At 37.0% G+C, this 27,592-nt stretch overlaps 2 protein-coding genes and 4 long non-coding RNA genes across 7 annotated transcripts; 3 read left to right on the top strand and 3 right to left on the bottom strand.

The window, feature by feature from the left end:
- Positions 1-505: 505 nt before the first annotated feature.
- LOC103447088 (receptor-like protein 2) lies at positions 506-3,047 on the top strand. Its single transcript, XM_017335542.3, has 2 exons — positions 506-2,658; positions 2,746-3,047. The coding sequence occupies exons 1-2, from the start codon at positions 506-508 to the stop codon at positions 2,957-2,959; spliced, it is 2,367 nt and encodes a 788-aa protein (XP_017191031.2). The 3' UTR covers positions 2,960-3,047.
- LOC108170173 (uncharacterized) lies at positions 615-4,006 on the bottom strand. The gene is made up of 2 exons (XR_003766489.2): positions 3,420-4,006; positions 615-2,919 (listed from the first exon to the last, which is right to left on the bottom strand). It is a non-coding gene; the product is annotated as an uncharacterized lncRNA (long non-coding RNA).
- Positions 4,007-5,019: 1,013 nt separating this feature from the next.
- On the top strand, positions 5,020-8,343 carry LOC114819423 (uncharacterized). Of its 2 annotated transcripts, none has more exons than XR_011573602.1 (2): positions 5,020-5,399; positions 8,159-8,343. It is a non-coding gene; the product is annotated as an uncharacterized lncRNA (long non-coding RNA). The 2 variants fall into 2 exon arrangements; XR_003766487.2 differs by lacking the exon at positions 5,020-5,399 and adding an exon at positions 5,740-7,395.
- Positions 8,344-22,015: 13,672 nt separating this feature from the next.
- LOC139189595 (uncharacterized) lies at positions 22,016-23,444 on the bottom strand. Its single transcript, XR_011573391.1, has 2 exons — positions 23,306-23,444; positions 22,016-22,161 (listed from the first exon to the last, which is right to left on the bottom strand). It is a non-coding gene; the product is annotated as an uncharacterized lncRNA (long non-coding RNA).
- LOC103405919 (receptor-like protein 2) lies at positions 23,133-25,941 on the top strand. Its single transcript, XM_008344944.4, has 2 exons — positions 23,133-25,477; positions 25,562-25,941. The coding sequence occupies exons 1-2, from the start codon at positions 23,328-23,330 to the stop codon at positions 25,773-25,775; spliced, it is 2,364 nt and encodes a 787-aa protein (XP_008343166.2). The 5' UTR covers positions 23,133-23,327; the 3' UTR covers positions 25,776-25,941.
- On the bottom strand, positions 25,471-26,706 carry LOC108174659 (uncharacterized). Its single transcript, XR_001791510.3, has 3 exons — positions 26,578-26,706; positions 26,236-26,397; positions 25,471-25,735 (listed from the first exon to the last, which is right to left on the bottom strand). It is a non-coding gene; the product is annotated as an uncharacterized lncRNA (long non-coding RNA).
- Between the last annotated feature and the right edge of the window lie 886 nt (positions 26,707-27,592).

Here is a 27,592-nt window from a genome sequence, read left to right as displayed (position 1 = left end):
ATTTGTAATTTATATTGTCATTAGTATAGGATGGTGATGGAAAAAACCTCTTGTATAAATCTTGTACTCATGTACATTTGATTATTAAGGAAAAACCCTTTCTACATTAACTGTATAATTATTCATTTATTAGTTCATAACTCTCTTTTTTAATCATCAGTATTTAGTCATCAGTATATGATTAATATATCGTCTTTACTAAAAAAAATGAATCATTTCTCCTGTCAAATCTCTAAAAAACTGACCTTTTAAATTTTTTTGCCAACAATCATTTTCAAAACTAAAATTTGTTTTAGCTCCTCCAAAAAGCACGACGCCAAAGTCCATGTAAGTACAAAGCAAAGACATCAAAACTCAAACATTGCGCAAAGAATTCGAACCATCGCCCAATTACCTTCTTTCCTTTGTTAATTTCTACCTCCTTTGCTCCAAACAAAGGAGTGTATATATACCCCCGAAACGATGTGAGCAATATAATTCCAGTGCAGACATAGCGAAAAACATCATGCCGGAAGCTAGTCGCGTAATACCTTATGAAGTCCTCTTCCTGTTTTTTGTGTTGTCTACTTTCATTTCTATAAACCACGGTTGCAAGGAGGCAGATCACAACTCTCTTTTGTCATCTTTTGATATATCTTCTTCTGGTTTAAATTGGTCTTCCAGTGATTGTTGTCACTGGGAAGGCATTGCTTGTGATGCCGATGGTAGGGTAACACATGTTTCGTTGCCCGCTAACCAGCTCCAAGGAAGCATTTCTCGCTCTCTTGGAAGCCTCACGCATCTTTCGCACCTCAATCTCTCCCACAATCTGCTTTCCGGTCCTCTGGAAGCTGGACTCTTCTTGTCCTCGAGTTGCCTTGAAATCCTTGATTTGAGCTATAACCTTCTCTCCGGAGAATTACCTTTGTTTCTATCATCTAGTTACATTCAAATAGTGGATTTGTCGAACAATCAATTCAATTCTACAATTCCTTCTTCATTCCTCCAGCATGCCTGGAATTTGAGCAGTTTGAATGTCAACAATAATCATTTTACAGGCCAAATACCTTCCTCTATCTGTCTTCGTTCCACCTTTCTTAGAGTCTTGGATTTCTCCCACAATAATTTCAGTGGCCCAATTCCTCCCGGACTAGGAAACTGTTCCAAATTGGAGGTCTTTCGTGCTGGCGACAATATTCTCTCAGGGTCCCTTCCTGCTGATATCTATAATGCTCAGGCACTTCAAGAAATTTCATTATCTACCAATGGGCTTGTCGGACCCATCAGTGAGAATGTTGGGAAGCTCTCCAAATTAAAGCTCATGCGCCTTCATTACAACAATCTCCAAGGTCATCTGCCCCCATCTTTGATGAATTGCACAAACCTTGTTGAAATAAATCTGGGATTCAACTTTTTTAGTGGGAATATCTCTGTGCTCGATTTCTCTAAACTTGCTCAACTTACTAAACTAGATTGTATAAGTAATAATCTCACTGGCACATGGCCAATAAGCCTCTACTCATGTAAGTCCCTCAAAGCACTTCGACTGTCTACAAATGATTTCGAGGGCCAAATCCGACCTGAGATTCTTCAATTGAAAAACTTGACCTTCCTCTCGCTTGCCCGTAACAGACTCACCAATGTCACGGGGGCAATGAAGATACTGACGGGTTTCAAAAGTCTCAAGGTGCTCCTTCTTTCAAAAAATTTTATAGGTGAAGAAATGCCAGATGGGGATATAACTGTCGATTCCGGGTTACAAAATCTGTGTGTTTTCAGTTTATTGAAGTGTCGTATGACAGGGCACATACCTACATGGACTTCAAAGCTCGGGAAACTGGAAGTCCTGGATTTGTCTTTTAACAGACTCACTGGCACAATACCTGGTTGGTTGGGGACTCTTCCGCATCTTTTCTTTTTGTTGTTGAATGACAACTTGATTTCGGGTGAATTTCCAAAGGAGCTTTGCAGACTACAAGCATTAGTATCGCAAAAGGCTGCAAATGAAACATGCCATTGTTCTCTTGAGTTGCCCGTCTACTTTCAACGCGGTAATAATGCAACTATGCTGTCTTCACAGTACAAGTATCTGTACAACATGCCAAGAGTAATCTCCCTCAGGAACAACAGTTTAAGCGGCAGCATACCCTTTGAGATTGGCCAATTGCAATTTCTTCAACAACTGGATCTCAGCATCAACAACTTCTCCGGCAACATTCCAGACCAAATAGCCAACCTCCCAAAGTTGGAGAGATTAGAACTCAACAGTAACCATCTGTCAGGCGAAATCCCATCATCACTATCAAATCTCCATTTCTTGTCTACATTTACTGTTGCATACAATAATCTTGAAGGACCAATACCAGCCGGCACTCAGCTCCAAGGCTTCAGTGTCTCTGCATTCGAAGGGAATCCGAAACTTTGCGGTGCCCCACTTTCAAACCAGTGCTTGCCAAGTAATGGCAATGATGCAGATGAGAATGAGAACAACCAGGATTTGGATGATGATGAGGATCAAAGTCTATGGTTTGGCTTATCCGTTGTGCTTGGTTTCTTTGTAGGGTTATTGGGATTCTGTTGCCCTTTGCTTCTCAAGAGGACGTGGAGATATGCATATTTCCAACTCCTTGACAATATTCAATTCATGCTCCATCTAAAGTGGAGAAGGCTTAGAAGAAGGTAGAGTTCTAGAATCTAGATTTTGTATTCATTTTTTCTTTTTTCGATTTGTTTACAATTCCTAATTCTTGTTCTTCTTCTTAACAGGAAGGCCCAAGGCCAAGTCCAAGTCCCAAATCAAAAGGATGAAGTTAAAAGCAGCAAACCGGATAGTGAAACTGAGAGTACAAATCGGTCAGAATATGCAAACAACAGTAACTCTTTCATGGTGCCTGACAACTTCCAAACCACCTCTCTCTTCAATGTTCCGGTTAATGCTCGCTGCCCAGAAGATGAAGAAATATTAATGTGTAAGGATTGAGCCAGAAATTCTCTAGTGCAAAATATATATTTAAGAGTCGGATGTTCATTCCCTAATCGGATTGTAAGTTGAATAGCTCTTTTATTTATTTTCTCTTTGTTTAGAGCAAAATTATGGACCAAACTATCAATCATCAGCTGAAACTATGATGGAAGTTTGATAACATAACATATTAGAAGATTTTACACGTGAATAAAGCCTAAGAGTATACATCATATATGTTTAACCACAAAAAGGTATGTCACATAACGAATCAAACTATCCGTGAAAATCTCCTCGATTTTCATAAACTTGCCCAATCAGTTTGGTTAAGAAGAAAACTGAAACTAACAAAAGGGACCTGACTGAATTTGACACTACACATCAAAATCTGTGTATATGCAGAATCATTAAGAAGGGTTTGTATTTTTTCCGAAAGTAAAACAAAAAAAAAACTAGTTTAAGTTGGGTTTTCACTTACTACTTCTAGTTTGCACGGGTTGAAAGTCGGAAGTCGTCGAACGAATCCCAGCACGAGCAGAAGCCGAAAATCACAGAGCTCCAACTTTCACAAGAGGAGGCGGTTCAGGAAATGTGTTACAGTGGCACCTAAGTTCCTAACCCTGCAAATTGGCCATTGTTGGGAAAGAAAACGGTTCAGGGATTTCATCAAACAGTTTATCTGCAATCTCTTTTCGGAAAGTTTAAACTTGCAATTATCTTGTGAGCGTAAGATAGCACATTAAGGAAGAAACATGTAAATGCAGCTTGATCGTCTACAAATACATGCATGCAACGTAACAGTTTTTTTCTGTTGAAATTTTTGGCAAACAAATGTCTGGGTCTACAGTTTGATGGTGTCTCGAGGGTATGTCGAGAGAGGTTTTGTCCGGGTTTTCTTTTTTTTTTTTTAAGAAATGAGGGTCTGAAGCAATATGAAGCGTTTTATGTTCACCTTTTTAGCCTGAGAGACTCTTGGCTCCGTTTGTGTTCACCTTTTTAGCTTGACTTGGATTAAGCCGGATCAGCTTGACTTGGATAAAGAAGAATAGGAATATGAAGCGTTTTATGCATTTGGATATGGGACTAAAGAGATGTGCGTGTTTCTTCTGTTTTATATAAATAGACCCTTTATTCAAAAAGATCTCCATTTTTTTTTATAAAAATAGAGACTAGTTCGGGGCCCTATTTCACATCAAACTTTAACTATTCGAACTGTCTATTTTTCAAGTTGCGTTTCATCATCCTTAAAAAAATATTATGCATGACGAAAATGTTTGAGACATGTATTGAGTTCAAAAAAATTAACGAACATTATGTTCTAAGAAATATTAAAATTTCATCACAACAATCAAAAAGGTAAATAGTTTCGAATTAAATTGTTCTTTTTGCAAAAATAATTTATAAATGAAGACTAAATAAATAAACAATTTGGATCGTTGATTTGAATAAAGCATCTTACCCAACCAAAAAGAAAATAAAATTCTCCATTGGTTTCCCTTGCTCATGACTTAATTGAACCATTGGGAATCAACTTAGATAAGTGGCCATGTGTCCATCTGCAAAATTGTAGCATTCTTTGTGTTAATTGTTATATCATTGAAATTTCAAAGTCAAAAGACAAAAAGAAAAAAGAAAAAAAGAAAAGAGAAATGCTACGGAATTCTTTTTGTAACCTCATAGTTTAACGTTAATTTATGTGTCATCATTATAAAATATTGTGTAAAAAACATGAAGTGACATATAGTCAATGAAGATTTCTACTTTTGAAAGAGTCCCTTAGCATTTCTCAAGAAAAAAAAATACATAGTAGTGTAATAAATCATGCATGGTAGGTCTACGAAATTCTATACTAAATAATTATTGCGCATAACTGTGCCATTTTTTTTTTTATATAAATAGCATTTAAAGAAGAAAAATCGAGCACATAACCTTGACTTATAAGTCCCTTTCACGTAACACTTATGCTTTTTTTGTAATTAGTCATTTGTTAGTTCATAATGCTTTCTACTCGAAGCATTTTTATCAAACAACCATTTTTTACAACAAAAGTATCTTTAACATTTCCAAAAGCACGAAACCAAAGTCAATGTAAACCTTCTACGTTCTTATTGTAAGTTGTAACACCTCACCCATTTCTATTTAAAAACTTGTTTTTTTATATTAAATGGTGAACCGTGGGGCCCACTCCTGAATGTTGTTCCCCCAAGTTCTCTATTTTTCCCTCTCAGTTTTCATTCCTCTTATTCTCTCCGTTCCTTTTCTTTCCCTTCTCTCCGGTGCCGAGAAAGAACCCAGCCACCACCAGTGCCATTTTCTTCACAATTCAACCCCAAATCTTGATATTCTAAACCTATGGGACTCGGGGAACAAGATTATGGTCTTGCATGCATCATCGGGGCATTGTGAAGTGAATCACCATTGATGCCGTGAGCTTTGAAGCTCTCAAATTCGAACCCAGGTGATACTTGTTTTCTTTCTTCAAATTTCTGGGGTTAATCATGTTATTTGTGTTGGTTTTAAGGTCAAAATCGAGGGTTTTGACCTTACCTTTTCTCTATGCCAAAAACCCGGTTCCGACGACGAACTCCGGCGAGTTCGTAGGTGTGTGTGTGTGTTCAAGAGTGTGTGTGTGGTACGGTGCATGCTGTGTGTGTATGCATGCTGTGCGTGTGTGTGATTATATATATATATATATATATATATATATATATATATATATATATATATATATATATATATGCATGATGCTGTGCGTGTGTGGGATTATATATATATATGCATGCTGTGTGTGTGTTTATATATGTGTGTATATATATATATGCATGCTGTGCATGCGTGTGTGTTTATATGTAGGTGTATATATATATTAGAAAACTTCATTTTAATCCCTAAATAAGATTACTTTTTCAATAATACCGTATGTAAGATTAAAAACTAAAAATAGTCCTCCATGTCAGATTATAGTATTCCATGTCACATTCAATCATTTTTTAATAAATTTATTGCATTTTTAGTTTCCCTATTTACCCTTATTACTCTCTTAAAACCAATTAGAGAAACAAATATATAATTAATTTTTCAAGAATGCTTAATTAACTAGATCCATAATTAACATGTTTGTTATAACATAAATCTCCATGTGTTATTCCAATCAAAGAACCCAGAAAACTCAGAAACCATGATCAAACAAAAAAGCCATAAAACTTACAAACCAAAAATCTCGTTGTATTCGGAAGAAAGAAGAAAAATGGGCTTTTAGATGCCAAATTGACGGTGAATCCAGAGATAAATGAAAAAAAATACAAATTGAGAAAATAGAATGTGAAATCACAACTTAATTGACCGTACCAAATTAATCGGACATACACTATATAGTACCTAACCGACCATACCGAATGGATAAGACCTAATTGATAGTACCTAAATGATTAAGGTGCATTCATATAGGTACTATGATTTAGGTGCATTCATATAGGTACCATGATTTAGGTGCATTCATATAGGTACCATGGTTTAGGTGCATTCATATAAGTACCATAATTTAGGTGCATTCATATAAGTACCATGGTTTAGGTGCATTCGACTAGGTTATATGATTTAAGCACATTAGGACATGGTTTAAGTGCATTCGATTATGTAAAATATATGATTTGGCTATTTATATTTCCTCTAGGCTTTGAATGGTGATAATGAATAATTTGAATTAGGTATTTGTTAATTCTTGTAATGTATCACTAATATTTTTTTGAATTATGTTTATCATTTTAGAAAGTCAGACAATAATCAATGCCAAAAAATATGGAGCAAATTAAAATCAAATATTTAATAGGGGCATTATAGGAACCAAAAAAACGCATTAAATATTTAAAAACAAGAAAATATAAATTTTAATATTTATGCTGACATGGAAATTTAGTCAAAGGACTATAATGAATATATAATCTAACATAAGGTTTTAATTGAATTTCAATCTTTATTAAGGATTAAAATGGAGAAACCCCTATATATATATATGCATGCTGTCTGTGTGTGTGTGTTTATATATATATATGCATGCTGTCTGTGTGTGTGTGTTTGGCATGTTGGTGTCCGTACAGTGTGTGTGTTGTGTGATGTGTATGGTGTGATGTGCATGCATGTGACACGTGTGCTGGCGTACATGTGTGTGGGTTGTGTGTGTGTGTGTGTCCGTGCATGTGCATGAAGTGTGTGGGTGTGTTTTGGGCTGCACAGTGTGTGTGTGCAGGCCCTGTGTGTGTGTACAGTACGTGTGTGTGAGTGTGGGTTTGGGTTTAAGCCCAAACCACCCTTCTCAACCCAAGACCCATTTCCATTTCCTAAAATTCTATCGTTTGGGTAGTTTGATTAAATTGTATATTTTCGTGCTTATGTGAAGTTGCTAGTGGAGACTTCCTTAATCTTTTTCCACAGAATTCTGCTGCTTCGAAGTATCTGTGAGTGGACCACCTTCGAAAATTGCATGTTTTATTGATAGAATTGCATAATTTAATAGCATGCCTTGCAGAATTATTTGATTTGAGGAATACCTTACAGGAAGCATGATGATTTAATTATGATTGATTATATATATTTTGAACTATTGTCATTATATTGTATTTTCTATAGAACCCTCATTCTGGTAGACTATCTGATTGATGACGATAGGATGCTAAGAATGTGTTTCAAATGATTGTTGAACACCTCTTCGTAGTATAGAGGATCGATGAATTTATGCTACGAAGTTGTATTTTAGAGATGAATTATGTTTTGTGCGTACCTAGTGAACACTATGCCGCCTGGGGCGAGGATCTGGTGTTGGCATTGAGGCCGGGAGAAATAATCCCTAGCGAAAGGCTGAGGGACACGGAGACAAGCATTGGGCCGGGAGGGAGATATCTCTGGCTACGGGCACAGAGACTGAGGTGCAGGCATTGGGCCGGGCGTATTATTATTCAGTGCACTCACTAGCAGCACAACTTGTATTATGCTTCCTGATATGATTGCTGAGATGATTTATGATATGATTTTCTGAGATTGATTTGCAGATGGATATATGAATTGTTTTTATGGCATGCTAGAGGTTTTGAGAAACCTATCACTTATTATTTAGTAGTTTTCATTATCTTAACTGTGGGGATTAGTATGTTCATAACTGTTTTCGTACTATGTATGTATATAAACTTGGTCCACTCACTCTTATTTTGCGCCCCCATTCAGGTCTTAGAAACGAGGCATAGAATCCCGGCATCAAGGCACTTCCGCAGCAGCATCTTCGAGTCTTCTCGGGGTAGGACCTACTCCTTGTTCATTCAATCTTATCTTAATTCTTGTTAGTGACTAGGTTTAGTTGTATGCTCTGAACACGTTCCTAAATTGTTAATTCATTCTTTTTAAATTCATAATCCGTATTTATTTCTTATTCTTAGCTTTTGTATCAATTAATGGCTTTCGTCACTCTCGGGTGTCGGCCAACACGTGTCTATCCTGGTATTCAGGGAATATCAGGGTCGGGGCGTGTCACTTATACTTCTTATTTTTAACTATGTAATTATTCATCTGTTAGTTCATAACACTTTCTCCTTGAAGCACTTTTATCAAACAACCATTTTTTACGACAAAAGTGTTTTTAGCTTTTCTGAAAGCACGAACCCAAAGTCCATTTAAACCATGTAATACGTTCTTATAGTTCTTATTTTTAACTATATAATTATTCATCTGTTAGTTCATAACACTTTCTACTCGAAGCACTTTTATCAAACAACCATATTTTATGGCAAACGTGTTTTTAGTTTTTTTTTTTTTTTTTTTTGCGAAAATTAGACAACCAAAACTAACCCCATTATGTCTCGGATTTTAGTGCTCGCAAATATACAAATCATATGATAGTATAGCATATAAGCACATATATCCTTCCACAAAGATCGAATTGATTCTAAAATTCTTACTAACTAAATTGAAACTAATATAATGGAGAAGCTTCAACGGAAAAGATATGATATTTGAATTAAATTGAAATAAAACAAAGCTTGAAAATAAAATGCATAGAAATAATAGATTGAAAACATAAGAAAATAAGATCGAGGGTGTTTATACCATATTTAGGGCCTCGTATATTTGGGCCTTGGGCCTTGTATTTGGGCCTCACACTAAAGCCCATACTTTGTAAAAGAGGAGGAGCCCCTTATTCTATAAAAGGGGACTCCTCCCCTCATTCTAAAAGGGGGCAAAAGAGCCAAGCCTAAGAAGGCTAAGAGAAGCTCTCATTACATTCAGGAGAGACCTCACACCACCGAGGCTCTCCTCTCCCTTCTCTTCTTTCTCTGGGGGACTTCCTCTCAAACACTTGTATCCATACAATTACAGAGAAACAGAATCAACTACAGTGTGGACGTAGCCCAAACATTGGGGTGAACCACGATAAAATCCTTGTGTTCTTTGTGTTCTTCGTGTTCTTGAGCGTTTGTGCAGATTCACGGTCGGATTTACGTTGTTCCAAAACCGCTCTGGTTTTGTGCATCAACATTTGGCGCCGTCTGTGGGAATCGACACGAAAAACTATGTCGGTTCTCTTTCATTTTTTCACCTCCACCGTGAATCTGCAAAATCTGCAAGAACCCAAAACCTTACTCCTAGCAAAGTGTGCCATGATTGTTGTTCCTTGGAGCGAAATATTAACAATACGGAAAGGGTATAGTGGTCCAGTGCAGAAGACGAGACGCAGGCTTAGACTCGGACTCAGCCTCGGGATGACGATACCGCCATCGCTGACCTTGACGCCGACGGTGGCTTCTCTTCTCTTGAGCGAATGTTATAGTGGGCCATAGGCCACTCCGATCACAATGGGCCATTGGTCACTCTGATCCCGTCCAATTGAAAGAGAAGGCGCGAGATGTCGAGCGATTGTCTCCTGCCGACCTAAACGACCGCCGGCTAGAGATAAAGCAGCTCATGGACGAGCTGAAGAAGCCTTCGAACGCGCAGCTGATGCAGATTGCGATTGACGACTTGAGTAACTTCTCGCTGTCGTTGGAAGATCAGCACCGTGCTCTGGAGGAATTGGTGCTCCAGCAGATCCATTGAGCCTCTGGTTTCAGACTCTGCATCTGCCTCTACCTCTCAAACTCTTTCTTATCTCTCTCTCTCTCTCTCTCTACAAAACCCAGAAAGCAGAAAAATCACAAAAACCCAGAAAGATCCAAATCTCTGTCTCCTCCCTTCACTCTCTCTCTTTCTCTCTCTCTCTCTCTCTAATTCACAATTAATCTCTCTGCAACTACTACTTCCTAGATCTGAAAACTAGAGATGGAGAAAAACAAACAGCCTTGTCAAATTGGTAACTTGTCAGAGAGGTTCTGAAAAGCTTCATTACAAAAGATTGAAAGAGAAAGAGCAAATGAAAAAAGAAAAGAAGGAAGATAACAGAAGAATCGACTCCAACAATGGCTTATTCTCCTCAGATTGTGAAGAAACCATTGTCTCTTCCCCAGTTATTGACCCGATTCAGCAAACCCAGTAGCTGCCACCAGCACCATCCATGCCACCTACCCCCGTCAGATTTAAAGCAGCAAGCCGGCCCGAGCGGAGGAGAACCGGGTCCCAGCAGCAGCGACCCGAGCATGGCACGGCAGTTCCCACTTGCGGCTCAGCCGGAGATCATGAGAGCAGCAAGAGAGACGCTCTCCGCTCCCTGCTGCTGTCGACTCCCCCAAGGTCCAGACGGCTGCTCCTTGTTCCTCTCTGCCCAGCGAGAGTCCCATCCATGAGCCCAGATAACAACGTTCACACTCGTCTCGGCCGATAGCAACGGAAAGGCAGCAGCAAAGTGGTGACATTCGGATACCGTGAGCCCACCGCAGTTCTCTCTCTACTTCTCTTGGACTCTCCTTGAACGCACACTGCAACCCTTCCTTCCTCCCTTCCCGTGTCGGAAATCACCTACACAGCTTTTAGAGAAAGAGAAAACAAATGTGCTGATAAAGCTCAAAACGGGCCTCCACCTGGGCCAGTGGTTTTTCTAAGGCAAGCCATGGCCTCATCCGCCTCCGTGAAGAAAATAGTAGGCGACCTTGCCGAATCCCGTACGCACCATGATCAACACACAGTGAGTGAGCTTCACAAACCTCAGAAAATGGTGAACAAACCATGGAAGATCATCCTCACCGCCAATAATGGTATGCATGTGTCATCCTCACCGCCAACAATGGTATTGCTTCGTACAGCCGGTTTGCCAATGCTATGGGTTTCATGAGGACCGAAGCCTTGTCAGGCTGCACCCAGATTCTCAATAAATGGCAGGAGCTCGACAAGTAGATTCAAATCCATGGTTACCCAAGGTCAAGTCGTCACCAACAAAGCAGCGATGGCCTGGGAACCCGATAAGCCTTTGGTGATCGAAGACGTACAGGTGGCTCCGCCGCAGGCTGGAGAGGTCCGGGTCAAGTTTCTGTGCAATTTTTCGACGGATTATATATTGCGGGAGCATTACAGGGATCCTTGGAATGAGGTCAGAATTGGGAAACTGCTTGAAGACCTTGATGCTTTAGCTAGAGCCATTACTGTAAAGCACTGCTGTGACGATGATGGCACAACAAGGCCACGATGATGCTTTGTCACTCCCATTGAGAAGATGCCCACTGCATAACACTTTCAGATCCCCAGCAGCAGATGACAGCACAAAAAGCAAAAGAGCAAAGTAGTGGGAAACAAAGTGAAAAAAAAAAAAAGCAAAAGGAAAAGATGCTTTTACAAACGGTATCTTCTTGCTTTTACAAACAGGAGCTGTCTACTTTCCAAAGCAGAAAGGAACAACGTCACCAAGTGGAAGCCAAATCTCTGGCAACGCAAAGACAGAAACAGAGAGAATGTTGTAGAAAAACACAAGCAACAGCAAGGACCCGTACTGCAAAAGCAAGGAATAAACACCCCATCAGAGTGATGTGGTTTACTTTCCTTATTTTTGAATGATGTAATCTATTTTTCGTATCTTTCGGAAACATTTGTATAAACCCCATCAGAGGGTAGTAATAAAAAAAATAAAAAATAAAAAATAAAAAAAAAATAAAAAAAAAGGCTGGCATGTGGTGGAGAGCGAAGGCCCATAAGCCATTTAAGCCACCAACCAGGGGATGAAATGTACAACCCGTACTCTAATTTGGCAACTAGCCATTTATGCCACCAACCAGGTGATGAAATGTACAACCCGTACTTTCCTTCATGCCACCAACCAGGTGATCAAAAGTACGCCCAGTACTTCTAAAAAAATTATTCGGCAACCCGCCGCTATTACCACCAACTAGGTGATGAAATGTACAACCCGTACTCTAATATCATTTGGCAACTAGCCATTCATGCCACCAACTAGGTGATGAAATGTACAACCCGTACTCTAATATCATTTGGCAACTAGCCATTCATGCCACCAACCAGATGATGAGATGTACAACCCGTGCTCTATTTGGCAACTAGCCATTCATGCCACCAACCAGGTGATGAGATGTACAACTCGTACTCTAATTTGGCAACTAGCCATTCATGCCACCAACCAGGTGATGAAATGTACAACCCGTACTCTCCTTCATGCCACCAACCAGGTGATCAAAAGTACGCCTAGTACTCCAAATTATACATGAGCATTACTCATGTCATTCATACATAGACATTCATGAGCATCACTCATATCAATCATATATAAACATTCATGAGCATCACTCATGTCAACATTCATGAGCATCACTCATAACAACATCCATGAGCATCACTCATGTCAATCAACATAAACATTCATGAGCATCACTCATGTCAATCAGCTTCAAAAGCTTCATTTACAGAGCTCTAGCTTCAAAGCTTCACTTGCAAAGCTTCACCTACAAAGCTTCAGTGCAGGGTATACAAATACCGCCTCCGAACAACCGCCACTTCGGCCCATACATGGATTCAATTTGAAGTCTCCAGCCAACAGACTCTATTGACCGAAGACTTGGGGGACTACATTATGTACCATATATTGGGCCTCAACTGGGCCTCATGAAAAATACTTGGGGGACTTAGCCCATCACTTATGTATTGAGGAGCGAGCCCTTATTTTATAAAAGGGACTCCCTCACCACCATTAGAGAGTATTGCCGCCAGCTGAGCAACCACCTCGCCACGAGCATCACTCCTAAATTTATGTATCGAGGAGCGAGCCCTTAGTTTATAAAAAAGACTCCCTCACCATCATTAGAGAGCATCGCCGCCTGCTGAGCAACCGCCTCGCCGTGAGCATCAACTCTAGCCCATCATTTATGTATTGAGGAGCGAGCCCTTATTTTATAAAAGGGACTCCCTCACCTTCAAACGCCACAAGCCAAGCCAACCAAGGCAACATAAGCTACAAGCAAAGTGGCCTCACAACATGTGCTACTTCTAGTTGAGCATCATTTCAGATTGGGTACCGCCTCATATCGAGCATCAGTTCTAGACGACATTTAGTTACTTCGGCCCACACATGGACTGAATTTCAAGTCTCCAGCCAAAAGACTCTCTTGACTGAAGACTTGGGGGACTACTGTTTATACCATATTTAGGGCCTCGTATATTTGGGCCTTGGGCCTTGTATTTGGGCCTCACACTAAAGCCCATACTTTGTAAAAGAGGAGGAGCCCCTTATTCTATAAAAGGGGACTCCTCCCCTCATTCTAAAAGGGGGCAAAAGAGCCAAGCCTAAGAAGGCTAAGAGAAGCTCTCATTACATTCAGGAGAGACCTCACACCACCGAGGCTCTCCTCTCCCTTCTCTTCTTTCTCTGGGGGACTTCCTCTCAAACACTTGTATCCATACAATTACAGAGAAACAGAATCAACTACAGTGTGGACGTAGCCCAAACATTGGGGTGAACCACGATAAAATCCTTGTGTTCTTTGTGTTCTTCGTGTTCTTGAGCGTTTGTGCAGATTCACGGTCGGATTTACGTTGTTCCAAAACCGCTCCGGTTTTGTGCATCAACAGAGGGCATTCAAATTCACCATAACCAATTCTACTTAATTCCCTTAATATGTTATGCTCAAGTAGTTTCCCAATAATCAACAGTCATGGCATTTGGTTGCATCAAAAGTATCTTAATATGTTAACCCTCTATGGCATCTAGATGAATTTAAACAAGTAAGAACTCATTAATCTCTATGGAAAGTGCTTGAAAATCACATAAACCCTAATTGCATGGCATATCTGTGTTTATGGTATCAATTGCAAGAAGCTAAACCCAAGTTGGCATATCTGTGTTTATGGTATCAATTGCAAGAAGCTAAACCCAAGTTAAGTATGACATCTACTCTAACTTGCATCAAAACAACTTAACTAAAACTTAGATGGTGATCAAAACAACAATAACTTGTATTAAAATTGAGAGACCATTTTTCCAGTTGGGTTAAAGTTGAGGGATCATTGTTAGAATTTTCTCATTTTGTGTACCATATTTGCCCCTCGATTCGGCCTCATGTGCGTGGCACGTGACTCATTTTGACGAGAGTTCTAAAGGAATTGAAGAAAATGATCATTGATAGGGATTTTTACCACCTACAAAAGTAGAGATAAAAACACTTAAAATACTTGCAAGAGTGCAAGGTTGTCGTACTATAGCGGCTCAAGCAATGTCGTTTTCCACAGGGATTGAATGAATAATTTGTATTTAAACTAATTCTTAGCTAATTATTTAAAACAAAGGTTGGAAAATGTTGATTTTAGAATTTAATATAATAAAAACGAATTTTAAAATAAAACAATTAAAGAAATTAACTAGAGAACAATTTAAAAGAAAATCAATTTGTAAAAGCCTAGGGTTCTACCGTCCCCTTAACAATCCTACGCAAATTTACCAATTACTTATGAATTTCAACACACATGCTTTGAAGGTAAGGTTTTCATAATGCATATTTTCCTCATGATGTTCAAGTGAAAACGTATATCTAACATGCAGCCCGTTTGTGATGTTCAGATCAAATATAAACATGTAAGACTTATTAGGCTTTGTGAAAACCCTTTGAAAAACCATGCAACCCTTAAGAGTGTGATGTTCGCCTTAAGTGAACTTAAAATTACTAATCACAAGAAGCCCTTCTCAATTTCAGGGTGATGTTCCAACAAAAATTGCATCAAATTACTTGTCTAAAAACCCTAATGGTCACGAATCACTAAGACAATTAGATAGTTTTAATCGCATTGATTAATAATTCAAAGCAAGCATGCATTCATTCATAAGCAAATTAATAAAATTACATATTCATGCTAAGGCTCATGACTTCATCCTAGCAAAAGAACTTAGTTATGAACAATCATAAAACAAAATAAAATATATTAACTAGAAAAAGGATTGAAAACACCTTGCAGGTAAAAAGTCTGAAGTTCTCCAAAATAATGCATGCCTTCTCCCCCTCTCCTTCTTGCATTCTAAAAAACCCTAATGGCTAAAAAGCCTTATTTATACTACTACACAATAAAACCCTAAAAGGTCTTAAAATAAAACTAGGAAACATAATAAAAATAATAAAACAGAAATTAAAGGTTTCCTATTTGAACTAAAATTCGGATTTCTCAGAAAAATTAGTCTTTTGACTGACCAAATCAACTCCGATTTAGTCCCAAAAGGTCTCTTTTGAAAGGTGGAGACGTCCCCTACAAATCCTCAGAAGAAATCTTCTTCAAAATATGTCATCTTAACCTCCAAAATACCCAAAACGTCTAGAAACGTCAATCTGGGAAAGCTGTGCGCTGGCCCTTCATTTCATCACCACGGAAGTCGAATGTCCTACATTAGAATATAATTCAAAGTAAGAAAATTCACACATAATAACCAATAAATTATTACTAAGATTAGGGTAAAATATATAGTATAGTATCGACCATCAATCATAGGGGCACGTTTTAAGGAGTTAAGGGATCAATGGTCATGGATTTTTAGTTCAAGGACCGTTACTCCAATTGGATTAAAGTTGAGTGACGTTTACTACAATTTTCTCAAATAAAAATTGAGCGCATTACGAATAGCGAAAGATATTCAATATGAAATAAAAATTTGATAAAACAATGACACAAGGTAATTAAGTATTCATGATCAAACTATATCGAAGCCCTAGAAAAGATATATAAAAAAAAATCTAGCTTTCTTCCTCCTTGCCGCAACCTTCTCCAATGTGATAATTTTGATTTGGTTGAATCCCGTTACCACAAAGAATATCTCTTTTTATAACCCACGGCAATAAAAATAAATCCTACTAAATTCTAATGAAAAACCCACTAAAATTCTAACTATTGGACTTTAAGTCTTTGTTAAATAAAAAGAAAATAAACGGAAATAATAAGAACAAATAATCATGTCTCTTCTTAAATCCATTGAATAGCATTTCCATGTATATTCAAAACCTTTGTAGTCGTTGATGAAAAAAAAAAATCTTTGTGGTCTCATCTTCATATTGTAATACATATGTCTTGGCACAATTAATTAGCCTCATGCTCAGCTGAATTACTTTAGACACCTGAAATCATCATTTTCCACTTCTTTTTCGCACGGATTTGGATCCCATCTGGATCCAATGGTGGGGATCCTAGGGATCCTCGCATCTTAGTCATTCATCGTATATTGTATGATCATAAATCATTTGAATTTTTTTATCTAAATTAAACACAAATAGTAAACTGACCGTACGATGTACGATAAATGATTAAGATTTGAGAATCCATAAAATCCCCACAAAAATGATCCGATCTTCATCCTTTTCTCACAACTCCGATATTGAAGTCTATATATTAAAACAATTAAATTTAATGTATTTACACAAATTCCAAAAAAGAAAATACGATAATAATGTATGAAAATATGCCCACATCACTTTTCCGAAAGCACGCACCCAAAGTCAATGTAAACCTTGTAATACGTTGCCAACCCATGTTCTGCAGGTTTGTTTCTTTTCTGTTTAAGTGGAAAGCAAAGACTTCAAAGCTCAAACACCGCTCACAAGAATTCAAACCATCACTAAATCTGTCAGGAGAAATCCCAGCATCAATATCAAGTCTCCACTTCTTGTCTTCATTTACGGTTGCTTACAACAAAGGAATAATACCATCCGGCACTCAAATCGAAGGTTTGAATGCCACTGCATTCGAGGGGAACCAAGGACTTTGTGGTGCCCCACTTCCAAACAAATGCCAACAGATGTATACAAGTAATGACACTAAAGATGTGCAGACTGGTTTCATTTTTCCGTGATTGTTGGTTTTATTTTCGGATTTTGGGGAGTCTGATTCTTTAGTGTTTATTAGGTCTTGGAGAGATGCATATTTCCTATTTCTGAGCAATGTTAAAGATAAGTTCCCCGCGATGGCAAATTAAGAAATACGATTATTGTTTGTTAATAGTTTTGCCTATAATAATTTGATGGCATAAAGCCCCTCTCACTTTCACAGCTAGAAATTACCATTTCCCGATGAAAGGAATTTTGTAAATAAACTTTAATCGTTGGAATTCATATATTCGGTTGCCAAAAACAGTAACGTTTTGGTTATTTAGAGGCTTTTGCTTGACGAACAGTGTTCGACGGGCAAAGTTCCATCCATCGGGTAAAGTTTTTGCACCAAGGAAAAAACTTGGCGCGTAAATATAGCAACCATTGTGCAACGAATAATACAAGTTTCATTGAATTGTTCGTTGTGCAAAGGTACGTATATTTTATAATTTTGGGTTTACGGTTCGTCGGGCAAAGGTCAACGTCCTTTCCTCGACGAAATTATTTCATCATGTAAACACAATTTGCTCGACGACTTTGTACTATTCATCAGTAAACTCTGTAGTGATGATGTTTGTGCGACGAACATTGCCCGACAAAATTGTGCGTAATATAATTTCATCTTTCTCATGCTTCTTTGTCCATAGCTTTACTTCTAGGAAAATTGACAAAAACGATGAAAATACAAAATCTCAATTGTCATAATGATCACTTTTCGGAATTTTTTCAATATATCTTAAATATTTGATCCATAATGTCATCATATCTGATTGATATATGTCGTGGTTATGTGATTTTGATTATTTCAGCAATTAGAATTTGTAAAATCCTCTTTCAGTCTCAATTTCCGAGTTGGTTGGGGACCCTTCTTGACCGAATTTCAGGAGGATTTCTAAAGGAACTTTGCAGGCTGCCAGTGTTGGTATCTGGAATCACTTAAGCTCAACAGACCACATGTCTTGAACTACCCATGATCATCATTGTTAGTACAAATTCTTTACATCAAAACTATATTGCGAAGAACTTGCAGAAGTGCTATTCTTTCAGAACAATAGATTTACCGGCAAAATATTTATTGAGATTGGCCCACTGCAGCTTCTCCACGCGTTGGATTAATTTAATGCTATTACATTCCAGACCAAATATATATCTGGCCTCAAAACTTGGAGACAGTACTGGTCCTCTCCATATATCATCTGTCCGGAGAAACCCCAGCATCATTGGCGGTTCTTAGATTTTGTTTGGTACTCTACTTGAATCCAATTTTTTAAATTCAAAAGTAATTTTCAAATTTTAGGCCTTAAAAACTTGTTTGATATGACTATTTTCAAAAACTGAATTCAAAACTAACTCAAAAATATAGTTGATTCTTTACAAAGATAAAAAAGTTTTTAAACTTAAATTCACTCATTTCTTTTCTCTCCCCCTCCTCTCTCACTCCAAATCTATCTCTCTCTTTTCTTCTTTCTCTCTTCCCCTATTCTCTTTTTTTTTTAATCCTTTTTTCGTCTCTTATTCAATCCGTTTTTTTCATTTTCTTGGTCCTCTTTCTTATCTCCTCTGATCCTCTCACTTTTTTCTCTTTCCTCCAATCATCTCTTACTTTCTTTCCTCTTCTCTCCTCTTTATCTCTTGATTCTCTCTTTTGGATCTTTTTGTCTAATTTAAGTTGTAAGATTTAAAATTTTTAAATCGTATACCAAACAAGTTTTTGAATCTTAAAGAAAATTATTTTCAAGAAAAATTCTTAAAAATGTTTTGAGAAATTATAAAAAATTTCAAAAATGATACCAAACAGACCCTTAATTTCTTGTCATTTTTAATGTATCATACAGTACTTTGCGGTTCAATTCGTCCGCCTTCGAGGTGAATTTGAAACTTTGCGGTGCACTGGCGATGGCCTTGGTGCAGATATAAGAACAGCCAAGATTTGGACAATGGGAATCCAATTCCATGGTTTCATTTCACTTTCGCACCTGGGTTCACCACAGGATTTTTCGGAGTTTATGGCTCTTTCATGTTTAAGATCCGCAGATTTACGCAGTTCCAATTCCTAGACAGTGTACAAAATCTCTACTTGAGTACGTACTTCTTTAGGGCGAAGAAACAGAACATCCTGTGGTATAGCTCCTTCCTATCCATGGGAGATTTTTCAGAGATTTTGTATCTTTTCCAATAGTCGTATTGTGATTTATTAACATGACATGCATCGGAGAAAGTTGAGGTTCTATAATAAATTGGTAATAGTTTAATTACTTATAAGTACATGCAAAGTCTATTCTTTTCTCGATGTGGGATTCATACTCTCAGCTTCTTCTACATGTGGCGAATTATCAAGTCTAACACGTGAATAGCACAAATCAGGTGATGCGGAGTACATGCGGTTGTTGGGCTTCACACGAGAGACAACTTGTCTGAATGCTATGAAAAAAAGTTGAGGTTTCACTATAAAAACCAATTGGTAATATAATGAGTAGTCTAATTACTTATAAACACATACAAAATCTCTTCTTTTCTCGATGTAAAATTCATACTCTCAACATGCGTTCCAAAAGTGTATAAAACCTCGATCATGATTCAAGACTTTAATAAACCTTTGAATTTAACCTCGATCAAGATTCTAAGACTTTAATAAACCTTTGAATTCAGGAAAATATCAACATAGAAAAGAAGCAATATGTGTGACTCTACAGTCCTGAAGATAATGCCTCAATATTCTTGCGTGAAGCTTTCTTCTAGTTAATTATTGTGGCTTGGCTTTTAAAGTCAAGAAAAAGACTGACATATAATTGTGAAACAAATCAACATGGTAGGCCATTTAAGTACTAGTACTACTGCATTTAACAGTAATTGCTTTTTGTTTAGGTAAATAAATTCATTGAAAAATCAAAAGTCACAGTTACGAATTTTGAATGAAATAGTTGTTGATATGATTTTACAATTATTCTAATCTGTATCGACTAATCCAGTTGAAATGGTTGTTGTCATCTGACAGTTAAATTTTCTAATTTCTCTTCTTAATTTGGAAAACTTTTTTCTTACTTGTTTGATAATCATTTCAATTTTCAAAAAAGTTAAATTAAAAAAACCAAGTAAAAAAAAGCCAAATTTTGAAGGAAATTGACAATTGCACACAATTTAGCTATTTACATACTCATGTTTAACTATGGTTGTGGATTCTGTTTGGTTTATTCAATCTAATAGCTAGAAATAGTCACTTAGTAATACGGTTTAGTGGTAGTAATACTGTGATTCAAATTCTCCTTTGGCGAGAATTGAATCTAAAACGTTTCACTTACAAATGAAAAGAAATACCATTAAACCGTAATACTAAGTGACAATATGCACCTCCCATTTTGAAAACTCAAAAAATTAACTGTCAATTTTCATTTTTTGAAAACTAAAAACAGTTACCAAATCTATATTAAGTTTCATTTTTTAATAAAAGTGAAAACTGCAAGAAATTATCATTGAGTGGCTCCTATTTACGTTATGCACGAATTTCCTTAACTTGATTGCATCTAAAAACCTGTCTAGTGATTACAAGTATTGTGGTACTCATTGTCAAAGTATGTAAAACCTTCTTTTTTACCAAAAAAAAGTATGTAAGCCATCTAATGTGAACTATTTTCACTCACTACTACTGATTTTTCAGTCAATATATTGTGTACATGAAAGCAAAGACTTCAAATTTCAAATATTGTGGACAAATATTTAAACCCACCTACCTTTTAAACCTACTTTTTTAGTGAAAACTACAACGATAGAAGGGACGTGTGAATTAATATGAATTGAAAAACAGGGCTCACTATCTCTTAGTGCAAGATTTGAAAACCCGAGTTGAAACATGTCTTACCGGTGTGGCTTTTATGCTACGCATGATTCAATAGTATGGGAGTTTTAATTGTTATATTTGATTTTTGCAAGTATTTACATTTTTATTTTCAACCTCAACCAACCATGTCTCACATCAAAAACCTAGAAAACCTCGGTTCATTAGTAGTGACTCACTAGATTGTCTCTTCCTTAATTGGGACAATAAATTTGTTAAAACGCTAAAGTCTCAAGTTAACCCAACTATATATTGGTTTGCACATGTGGTCAATGTCAATGTTCGATTAGTAGTGAGCTAATAAACAGTCTCTAAAACCTCAATTGAAGCATGCCCTGCATCAAAAAGTTAAAAACCTCAGTTGGGGCACTAGATTGTCTTTACCCGAATTGAAAGAATGAATTTAAAACGCTAAAGTTGCAGATTGGCCCAACTATTGGTTTGCACATGCGATCAGTATTTTGTTTGATCAGTAGTAAGCTGATGAACTGTCTATAACTTTGATGCCCTGTCTCTAAAGTCATCAAAGTCGGAAAGGAATAATCCAAAAACCTTGTATGGACCCCGTTGTGCAACTGATGCTTTGAAGTCTATCTACATTTTCTACACTTATTTATCTTCTACATATGTAATGGATCTTAGCGACGACAACTTCTTTGGCATCATTCCATACCAGATTCCAGCCTCACCAACTTGGAGAGACGATTCAGACCTCTCGGAAATCATCTATCCGACAGAATCCTAGCATCACTATCGGAGTCTTCGTCCAAGACCTCAATGCACTGCCGTTGACCAGATACTTCACGGGTCCCGCTTTCAAATTAGTGCAAGTAATAATACAAAGTACATGGAAGATGTATGTGAAAATTGTAAGTATTGAGACTGAATCTTATATTAAGTAGGTTAGGTTACTCCTCATATTGTCAATTAGTTGTATGGTGAAACTTCAACCCGTTTCAATAAATTTATCAGTCTTTCACCTAGAAGTCTCCATAATTTAGGGTTATTTCACATCATAATATTCCTTTTTCCCAAAAAATCAAAAAACAAAAATAAACAATTGTGGGGCAAATCAAGTGGTAGGGTACTTACCTCCACTCGGTGAAAAAAGTTTGAATCTTGCTCCTCTTCACCTAAAACAAAAACCTGAAATTTTAATCGACATCAAATTTGATGAATTTTTGCTCGCTGATTTATGCAGAAACAAACAGTGACAGAGCCTCAAAGAAAAGCAGTCGTCCTTTCTAACTTTGGTGTTTCCTTTAAATCTAAGAAAGCTACAGCCTAAAGTCAAACCAAAGACTAAGAGATTACAGAATCTTTCAACGACTTTGAAGTCGTTGCCTCAATTCCCAAAATCTACTAAAATAATATATAATATAATATAAAAGAAATTAGGTTCACTTCATTAATTAAAATCTTATTCATTTTTAATTTTTGATCAAGGTCCTAGAGTATTAATAATATCATTAATTATTTGAATAATAAAATATTTTTATTTTTAAATATATTCCTTTAGTGTTAAAAATGTTACAATTAGTATATTTATATTTATGGCTAAATTTTTATCATATATTTTTATTTTTAGTTTGTACCAATTTTTTTTTCATTTTTAATTTGTACCCATATATTAGTTTCTTTTTGTGTCCATATTTTTTAAAGTTTTATTTGTGTTTGTACCCATGTGTATACTGTCACGTGACATTGTTTATTTAATTAATGATAGAAAAATTACATATGGTATATTTATGTTTTATGCCTAAACTTTGTATCATATATTTATATTTTTAATTTGTACCCACTTTTAATTTGCAACATTTTTTTTAAATTTGTAGTATTTTCTTTTTAGTTTTATTTTGTACCCATGTATTAATTTCTTTTAGTGTCTATATTTTTTTAAAATTTCATTTGTACTCATAATTTTTTAATCTTTTATATGTACCCTAATTTATTTATAATGTACCAATTCTTCTTTATTAATGCATCACTTGTTATATTCACTTCGCTGTCATGACTATTACTAACATGGAATTTCTTGTCATGCAGAAACAAACAGAGACAGAGCCTCAAAGAAAAGCAGAGCCGTCCCTTCTAATTTTTTTGTTTCCTTTAAATCCAAAGACTAAGAGATAAAAGAATCTTTCAACGACTTTGAAGTCATGAGTCTTACCAACATGGAATTTCTTGTCATGACTTTGAAGTCAAGCGGAAGACGTGTATATATACTCTGCAGATTCAGACATATATGCATACCTATCTACGAGTGCAGAAGAAAACCTGTGAGTAATCTGAACCTGAGATGGATCATCCATTCTCTCATGGCTTCCTTCTCATCCTCTTGTTTTCTTCCATTTTATTCACAATACATGCATGTGATCTAACCGAACGCAGCGCCCTCAAGTCCTTTGCGAGCTCTCTGTCTTCCCCGGCATTGAACTGGACTGCTTCAGTTGATTGTTGCCAGTGGGAAGGCATCACATGTAATCAGAACGGTTGGATCATCCAATTGCGGTTGCCATCCAAGGGCCTCACAGGAGGTACTTTTCCTTCATCACTTGGAAACCTTAAGCTTCTTTCGCACCTCAATCTCTCCCACAATCTGCTTTCCGGCTCTCTTGAAGCCGGGATGTTCTTGTCCTTGAGTCGCCTTGAGATTCTTGATTTGAGCTATAACCTTTTCTCCGGAGAAATACCAATGTCTTTATCATCAAGTTACATCCAAATAGTTGATTTTTCAAGCAATCAATTCAACGGAACAATTCCATCTTCATTCCTCCAGCATGCCTGGAATTTGAGCAGTTTGAATGTCAGCAATAATCACTTTACAGGCCAAATACCTTCCTCTACCTGTCTTCGTTCATCCTCGCTTAGAGTCTTGGATTTCTCCCACAATAATTTCAGTGGCCCAATTCCTCCCGGACTTGGAAACTGTTCCGAGTTGGAGGTATTTCGTGCTGGCGACAATACTCTCTCAGGATCCCTCCCTACTGATATCTACAATGCTCAGGCACTTCAAGAAATTTCATTATCTACCAATGGGCTTGTGGGACCCATCAGTAAGAATGTTGGGAAGCTCTCCAAATTAAAGCTCATGCGCCTTCAATACAACAATCTCGAAGGTCATCTGCCCTCATCTCTGATGAATTGCACAAACCTTGTTGAAATAAATCTGGGATTCAACCGTTTTAGTGGGAATATCTCTGCCCTCAATTTCTCTAAACTTACTCATCTTAGTAAACTAGATTGTATAAGTAATAATCTCACTGGTACCTTGCCAATAAGCCTCTACTCATGCAAGTCCCTCAAAGCACTTCGACTGGCTACAAATGATTTCGAGGGCCAAATCCAACCTGAGATTCTTCAATTGAAAAACTTGACCTTCCTCTCACTTTCTCGTAACAGACTCACCAATGTCACGGGGGCAATGAAGATACTGACGGGTTTCAAAACTCTCAAGGTGCTCCTTCTTGCAAAAAATTTTAAAGGTGAAGAAATGCCAGATGGGGATATAACTGTCGATTCCGGGTTACAAAATCTGTGTGTTTTCAGTTTACTTATGTGTCATATGACAGGACACATACCTGCATGGATTTCAAAGCTCGGGAAACTGGAAGTCCTGGATTTGTCTTTTAACAGACTCACTGGCACAATACCTGGTTGGTTGGGGACTCTTCCGCATCTTTTCTTTTTGTTGTTGAATGACAACTTGATTTCGGGTGAATTTCCAAAGGAGCTTTGCAGACTACAAGCATTAGTATCGCAAAAGGCTGCGAATGAAACAGGCCATTGTTCTCTTGAGTTGCCCGTCTACTTTCAACGCGGTAATAATGCAACTGTGCTGGCTTCACAGTACAAATATCTGCCCAACATGCCAAGAGTAATCTCCCTCAGGAACAACAGTTTAAGAGGCAGCATACCCTTTGAGATCGGCCAATTGCAATTTCTTCAACAACTGGATCTAAGCATCAACAACTTCTCTGGCAACATTCCAGACCAAATAGCCAACCTCCCAAAGTTGGAGAGATTAGAACTCAACAGTAACCGTCTGTCAGGCGAAATCCCATCATCACTATCAAATCTCCATTTCTTGTCTACATTTACTGTTGCATACAATAATCTTGAAGGACCAATACCAGCCGGCACTCAGCTCCAAGGTTTCAGTGTCTCTGCATTCGAAGGGAATCCGAAACTTTGCGGTGCCCCACTTTCAAACCAGTGCTTCCCAAGTAATGGCAGTGATGCAGATGAGAATGAGAACAACCAGGATTTGGACCATGATGAGGAGCAAAGTCTATGGTTTGGGTTATCCGTTGTGCTTGGTTTCTTTGTAGGGTATTTGGGATTCTGTTGCCCTTTGCTTCTCAAGAGGACGTGGAGATTTGCCTATTTCCAACTCCTTGACAAAATTCAATTCATGCTCTATCTGAAGTGGAGTAGGCTTAGAAGAAGGTAGAGTTCTAGAATCTAGACTCTGTTCATTTTTCTTTTTTCAATATGTTTACAATTACTAGTTCTTGTTCTTGTTCTTAACAGGAAAGCCCAAGGCCAAGTCCAAGTTCCAAATCAAAAGGACGAAGTTAAAAGCAGCAAACCGGATAGTGAAACCAAGAGTACAAATCGGTCAGAATATGCAAACAACAGTAACTCTTTCATGGTCCCTGACAACTTCCAAACCACCTCTCTCGTCAATGTTCCAGTTAAAGCTCACTGCACAGAAGATGATGAAATATTAGTGTGTACGGATTGAGACAGTAAATTCTCTAGTGCAAAATATCTATTTAAGAGTAGGATGTTCATTCCCTAATCGGATTGTAAGTTGAATAGCTCTTTTATTTATTTTCTCTCTTTGTTTAGACAATAATTATGGACCAAACTATCAATCATCAGCTGAAATCACGATGGAAGTTTGATAAGGTAACATATTAGATGATTTTAAACGTGACTAAAGCCTAAGCGTATACATCACATATCTTTAACCACAAAAAGGTATGTCACATAACGAATCAAACTATCTGTGAAAATCTCCTCGATTTTCATAAACTTGCGCAATCAGTTTGGTTAAGAAGAAAACTGAAACTAACAAAAGGGTCCTGATTGAAATTGATACTACACATCAAAATCTGTGTATATGCAGAATCATTGACAAGGGTTTGTATTTTTTCCGAAAGTAAAACAAAAAAACTAGTGTAAGTTGGGTTTTCACTTACTTCTTCTAGTTTGCACTGGTTGAAAGTCGGAAGTTGTTGAACGAATCCCAACACGAGCAGAAGCCGAAAATCACAGAGCTCCAACTTTCGCAAGGTTTAGGCACCTAAGCTCCTAACCCTGCAAATTGGCCATTGTTGGAAACATGAAATCAATCTGGGAATCTGAAAAAAAAATAAAAAAGGGCAGAAGAAAACGGTTCAGGAATTTCATCAAACAGTTTATCTGCAATCTCTTTTCACAAAGTTTAAAATTGCAATTATCTTGTGAGAGTAAGATAGCACATTAAGGAAGAAACATGTAAATGCAGCTTCATCGTCTACAAACACATGCATGCAACGTACCAGTTTTTTCTGTTGAACTTTTGGCATACAATTGTCTGGGTCTACACTTTGATGGTGTCTCGAGGTTATGTCAAAAGAGGTTTTCTACGGGATGGGTTTTTTTTTTTTTTTTCAATGTGGTCAAATGCGATAGGCCTGGCTCACAACTGATCTAGAGAGACTTTGGCTCCGTTTGTGTTCTCTGAGTTCAAATAAATTGACGAACACTATGTTATAAGAAATATTAAAATTTTATCTTGACAATCAAATCGGCAAATAGTTTCGAATAATTGATTATTTTTTGTGTTTTTGCAACAGTAAACTATTAAAGAAGACTGAAAAATAGACTGATTAAATTATTGAAAGTCAATGTAGAGTGACACCCACAACCAGTCTACATTTAAAAAAACTGACGCTTTTGTTTTCTGTTTTAGCCACTTGAATTTTAGATTGACTGTTTTAATCGTGCTTCGTATCGTATCATGGTGTTTTGAATAAAGCATCTTACCCAAGGAAAAAAAATGCTCCATTAATTTCCTTTGATCATGACTTAAGTAAACCATTGAGTCCAATCTGCTTAGAAGAACAAAATCAACTTCGATAAGTTGGCACGTCAATGTCCAAAATTTCAAGCATTGTTCATGATAATGATTATACTTTTGCAATTTCGAAGTCAAATACACAGAAAATATATATATATATATATATATATATATATATATATATATATATTGTAGGGAAATAGGTCATGCATGGTAGATTTACGTTAGTTTATATTAATATTGTGCGTAATTGTATCATTTATTTTTATACAAGAGATATTTAGAGAAAAAAAAATCAAGTACGTAATTTTGCACGTTGTTAAATCATGAAGAATTCTTTGTAAATAAATTAATTAATGACCATCTCACTTCTACTTATTCTTAACTATATAATTATTCATCTGTTAGTTCATAACTCTCCTATTTAATCGAAATTCCTTAACTTGATTGCATCTAAAAAATTGTCCAAAGTGATTAATAGTGTTTCTACTTTC

Source organism: Malus domestica, chromosome 11, assembly GCF_042453785.1.
Source record: "Malus domestica chromosome 11, GDT2T_hap1".
NCBI classification, from domain to species: Eukaryota; Viridiplantae; Streptophyta; class Magnoliopsida; order Rosales; family Rosaceae; genus Malus; species Malus domestica.
This window is presented reverse-complemented; position numbering and strand designations above follow the sequence as displayed.